Source organism: Charadrius vociferus, unplaced genomic scaffold (assembly GCF_000708025.1).
Source record: "Charadrius vociferus isolate BGI_N301 unplaced genomic scaffold, ASM70802v2 scaffold407, whole genome shotgun sequence".
NCBI classification, from domain to species: Eukaryota; Metazoa; Chordata; class Aves; order Charadriiformes; family Charadriidae; genus Charadrius; species Charadrius vociferus.
Genome location: NW_009649852.1, coordinates 816855 through 822484, shown reverse-complemented (window position 1 = coordinate 822484; position 5630 = coordinate 816855). Strand labels below are relative to the sequence as shown.

The following is a 5630-nucleotide window of genomic DNA, read 5'->3' as shown; positions in this document are numbered from 1 at the left end:
TGAACCATGAAGCAGCAGAAGCACAGGCCGTGCCAACCTCCTAATCCTAAGAAAGTGTTAGATAGTCCTAATTAGGCTTTAAAATTATGTCAGACATGCTTTTCCGAGAGGAGCCTCCATCATCTTGTGTCATTAAAACTTGTTTACGCGTCGTTTTTACCGGCGAATTGTTCTATTTTTTCCCAATTTATAAACATGGAAGATTACATCTGCCTGGACTATTATGTTTAATACCTTTTTTTAATATCATAGCTAAATCGTCCGCGATTCAGCACTGCAGCAAGTGTTAGCATTCAAGGAGGTGAAACCGCACAGCCTTGAGCTGGTCCACATCTCCAGAAAAGAAGCGTGATGCTGTGAACTGGCAGCCTCAAAGGCCTTTGTTTGAAAAAATGAGTTCAGAAAAGAAAGAAAATCCATAAGACTGAAAAACAGGAGGTTGGTTGGTTTGTAGGTGACGTTGTTGGGTTCCTGGAGGACTTCATGATGGAGGAGTCTCCACTTCTGGTGCTACAGTGAATATGGCCGTTTTGAACCTGCCTTTCCTCTCGCTGCTTCCATCTCCCATTTAAAGATAATTGCTCTCCTGCTAATGTGAGTCAGAAAAAAAGGGTCACAGCTATTTCGCTGTTTAATTAACACATTTTTTTCCAATCTGCAGTAATCAGGAGGCGGTGAGATGCTGTTTGGGAGTTCCTAGAAAGCTCCTTGTTATCTTCACGCTGTTTCGGTGCTGGGCGGATAATATGGGATATTAGCAGACTTGAAATCTTAGCCTTCATTAATTGCTGCCCTGAACACTGGTTGAGTTAATTAATTCATTATATTTGAGTGTTTAGACATCTTATCGCTGCGCTGAGCCTTGACTTCTCCTCGCCATCCTACACGGTCTTCTAAGGATCATTTCTCCCTGCCCTCCTGCAAGAGCTGGCTGCCGTATTGCACCAGCAGTCCCAGCCCACGTGCTTTTCCTTGCTCATGAGAGCAGATGTTTTACCGTTTATATTTATTTTAACCATTCCTCGAGCTGGCGTCAACACCTTGATATCTTCATGGCACACTTGATGCTGTCGGGGGCGTCCCATAGCAGCTCAGCTTTTAGTGTACTCTAAAAAAAACCCCAACCCTTAAAGCACAACTTTAAGTATTCTTGAGGATTTTTCCCCAATTCAGCACTTAAGTAATAACTTTTCAGGGGTTACTTCATGGAGCTTTCCTTGGAAACACCTCTCAAGGTTGAGAATTCAGGTGCCGCGTATCCTTGGTGCAGGGACATCCCATCCTCGGGGAAGGTCACACCTCCTTTAGATGCTGTACTTGCCATGAGGTCTTATGGTACTTCGCTGCTGGGTAACAAGAATTGGATTACGCAACGTTATCATGGACCTGCTTGGAGCTGCCCCTTCGTTTTGGAGAGCAAAATTGGTGGAGGGTTTGAGGGTCGACCCCATATTCATCAGAAGCTAAGAGGTAGGAAAGGTGCCTTGAAAGGAAGCAGAAGAGCAGAGATCCTTATGGCATGTCCTCGCTCCAGGGAAAGCCTTGAAAAAAAAGTCAAATACGATGAGACTTGCATTAGACGATCATGGGCTGATCCCACTGGGTCTTCCTGGAAGGAAAATACAATTTTATAAACACAAGACAGCTCAGAACTTAATGAAAATAGCAGCAAAACCCCAAAGTGACACCCACAGCCATACCACGTCAGCTGAAATCACATTATCCTCTAGGTTATTTTTTTGTTAGGTAGAAGTTAGGTTTATGTTTTGGGGACAAATTTCCATGTTTTGGAAAGTGTCCTTCATTTTACTTTGTTCCCCGTATACTCAGCATCTCCTAAATGCTGCAAGATAATTAAGGTTTCTTTAGACCTTCGATAAAATGTAAACATCTGGGACTCGGATGCTCCAGCTAACCAGCTTGTTGGGATACTGGGGAATGATGGGGAAGACCAGGCGGTGCTGAAGTCCATTTTCACTTCCTTGCATCCTAACAGAAGCCAAAAATTGCTGCCATCTGCCATATCAGGATCACAAAACCGCAAATATCGCCAGGGACATTTCCCTGGCTACCCAACTGCTGCCCTCCCAAGCCCCCGCTGCTCCTCCCGCCTTGCTTGTAGCCTCCCGTGCGTGTTTACCGAGCAGAGCAAATGGCGTTTCTTAATGGCAATAAAGCAGATTTTCTGCTTTTGTCACTAATGCAAATAACCTGTGGGGAGCGGGACAGGTATAAAGGTGCTTGAGCATCATGTGGAGGTGCCTCTCCCACCTGCAAGGTGAGCCGGTGGTCACAGCCCTCGTTTGCAGGAGGTGAAACCACTCGGCACTATCCACCTTGATGAAATACTTAAAACCATCCATCGTTTTCACCTCTTCATATGAAAGTTTGGGCCATCGGTGTTGCTGCTATCGTGGTCATTTCTTGGGGGTGTAGGCAGGGGACAGCAATACTGTGCCATGACATTAGATCCCCCAGCAATGAAATTCTGGTTTTGCTCATCACACCCTGAGCAAAAAAGGTGAAAGGACAAAAATCTGGGAAGGAGAGAAGGGAAAACATTATTCTCTACAAGTAGATGTATAGAGATGGGTAAGTAGGTGTGGGGATACTGCTGGTTTAGGTGATTTAAGTGCTGGTTGAGTCCCATCAAAGGAAGAAGTTTTTCACTTTGAGGGTTGTAAGGCACTGGAACAGGTTGCCCAGAGAGGTTGTTGAGGCCCCATCCCTGGAGGTGTTGAAGGCCAGGCTGGACGTGGCCTTGGGCAACCTGGTCTAGTGGGAGGTGTCCCTGCCCATGGCAGGGAGGTTGGAACTTGATGATCTTTAAGGTCCTTTCTAACCTAAACCATTCTATGATTCTAAGTCATGTCTTCACCGTTGGGAATACTCTTCAGCTCTTTGACCCTATGTAGGCAGCGTGGGAAGAGCTGCTGCTGGGCTGCGTGGAGGATGCAGCCCCGGCTGCTGTGATCGAGTAGAATCATAGAATCATAGAATGGTTTAGGTTGGAAGGGACCTCGAAGATCACCTAGTTCCAACGCCCCTGCCATAGGCAGGGACACCTCCCACTAGAGGTGGGAAGCTGAAGCCGCCAGGGGCTGGATGCTGGACTCGGAGGTCTTGGCTTGGTGGGCTTCATGGGATGTCAGTAGATGTTGGTGCATATTGGTACGTCTCCTCCATGCTGCGTGGTGCTCAGTGAGCAGCTGGTGCATCATGAATGGCTGCTCGGGTTGTTCGTGTGCCAGGTGGACTGGCTCTGCAGCAGTAAATCCTCACCCTAACTTGGACTACTCTTTTCTTTGCCAGGGTACACTGCGGGGACTCCCTACAAGGTCCCACCGACCCAGAGTAACAACGCACCTCCTCCCTACTCGCCATCTCCGAATCCATACCAAACCGCTATGTACCCCATCAGAAGTGCCTATCCACAGCAGAACCTGTACACCCAGGTAGGTACCACGCCGGTCACCACGGCAGCTCACCACCTCGCTCAACGGCATGCAGATGCGGCCTGAGGTTCCTGCAGGGCTTTGTCCTTGGCCGTCAGGTCTGAGCACCCATGTCCTGGTGGGATGGAGATGATTGTGGCGGGGCTTGGTGGGTCTCCGGGATGCTGGGGTCTCTCTCCTGCCTTTTCTGTCGGATCCCCTGGATGAGACGTGGTCTTGCACAGTTGTTGATATGCAGCGGAGTCAGCGCGGTGGCATCCCTGTGACTCGGACAGGTTGGGAATTGGGTCCCTTCCTCCAAAATCACATGCCTGACTGCTGGGGCTCGCTGGCTCCAGGATGGTCCCTGTACCCACCTCTCGTCACCCTCCCCAACTCTCAACGTTGCTCTTCCCTGGGGCCGCAGATAACGCTGGGTCACCACAAGGTCCACTTGCTGGTGGCCATTGGCAACTCACTCAACTTGCATCGTCCTCGTGTCACCTCGCATGGGAAAGCCGCTGTGTCACCTTCACCGGCACAAGCTCCTTCAGGCATGACCCAGATCTGTGTCCTCATGGAGGAGCTCCTCCCCGAGCACCTGGATCAGTTTCCAGTACCATCTTCTCTGCTCCTGCATTGCCACCGCCTCAAGCTATGTGCTGGGGCCAAGGTTCTCCACAGGGATGCAATTTAGGGCAGATGTCCTCCGAAAATCACTTTGATGTCCCTTCCCGCTGAAGATCACGAGCTCCTCGGACGAATCGGGCCCTACAGCTTCCCTAGCTTCCCCCCTCCTCTTTAACGTCAAATAACGAACTTCTCCAGCAGCTCCAACCTCATGGAGTAGTTTCTCTATGCTTTGCTGAGACCGGAGCACCTCTTGCTGATTTTGTCTGCTGTCACCTCTCCTTCCGTTAACTCAGTGTGGCATAAACCTCTGGGGACCAAACCCATCCCTGCCTACTGGTTCCTCTCCGATGCCAGCTGCAGCAGGAGGATGGCATCCGCTAGCAGTGCCCACCAGCAAGCCTCAGGTGGAGCAGGGCTTGCAGATGCTGTTTCCTCAGCTCTGCTTCCCAGGGACCGGCAAATAAGAGTTTCAACAGCCTGGAAGGGAACGACATCAAGGAGATATGCTTTGGTTGATCCTTTGAGCATGTTGTGCGTGCAGCATTCACCGCCTGGGATGTTCCTTCTCCACAGCTGATTTCTCAGTCACCTTTTCTTCACGGACCTGATTTATCTTAACACATCCTTCTCGTTCCCCACGGAAATGCCTTTCAGCATCTGCAATTTGTCCTATCAACCTTTGTAGCTCCTGAAAGAATGAAATAATGTATTAGTTCACCGGCATCTCCTTCTTCCCTTAATCCGTACCTTCAGAGGATCCATAATGGCTTTCACAAACACCCGATAAAATCTCCCTTCATTGTTTTAAACCCTCTAATCTTTCTGACCATCCCTGGTTTGCAGGTACCAGCAATGTCCCTGCCTGTCCCAGGCATAGCAGTTCTCTCCCTTGTACTGCTCACATTTCAGGCCCTTCACTATTTTGGATGTGGACCTTCTTTTCTGTTGCCTCCTTTCTTTTGTTCCCACCCAGTTTTCCTCCCTTGTTTCAAAACCCGATGGGTCTCCTCAGCCTGGATTTTGGAGCCCCTCTGTCTCCTGTTGGAAACCCAAGAAGATGACACGCTTCCCGGACCCAGGCAAGCACCTTGGGATCAGACAAGAGCCACAGCTTCTCCTTTTCTTCCATCTCTTGTTCATTTTCTACACCAGCAGCCAAAGTTTTTTGGGTCCAGGACCCATTTCATCCCACTGAATGGAGGCAGCACGGTTTGTCCCTGACGAGCTGACTCTCCGACCTGTGATGCTGATCCCCCTCCCAGTCCCATTGCCTTCATCCGTCCCATGGACCGTCCCACATATCCACAGGTTCAGCTTCATCTTTGCTTGTCCATGTCTCCAGGCAGAGGAGCTTGCTCACGGGAAGGACCAACCCTTGAATAATGTCCCATGGGCATCTCTTTGTACCAGCAGCTACATGTGACGCCTGCCTGTTTTAATCATAGAATCAAAGAATGGTTTGGATTGGAAGGGACCTTGAAGATCATCAAGTTCCAGCTCCCCTGCCATGGGCAGGGCCACCTCCCACCAGCCCAGGTTGCTCCAAGCCCCGTCCAACCTGGC

At 49.7% G+C, this 5630-nt stretch overlaps 1 protein-coding gene across 1 annotated transcript in view; it reads left to right on the top strand.

The window, feature by feature from the left end:
* Positions 1-5630, top strand: part of FAM168A (family with sequence similarity 168, member A) — a 177404-nt gene that overhangs the window by 166965 nt on the left and 4809 nt on the right. The window contains exon 5 of the mRNA XM_009890993.1: positions 3313-3455. Within this exon, the coding sequence (XP_009889295.1) occupies positions 3313-3455 (143 nt within the window). The remainder of the gene's footprint in view (positions 1-3312; positions 3456-5630) is intronic.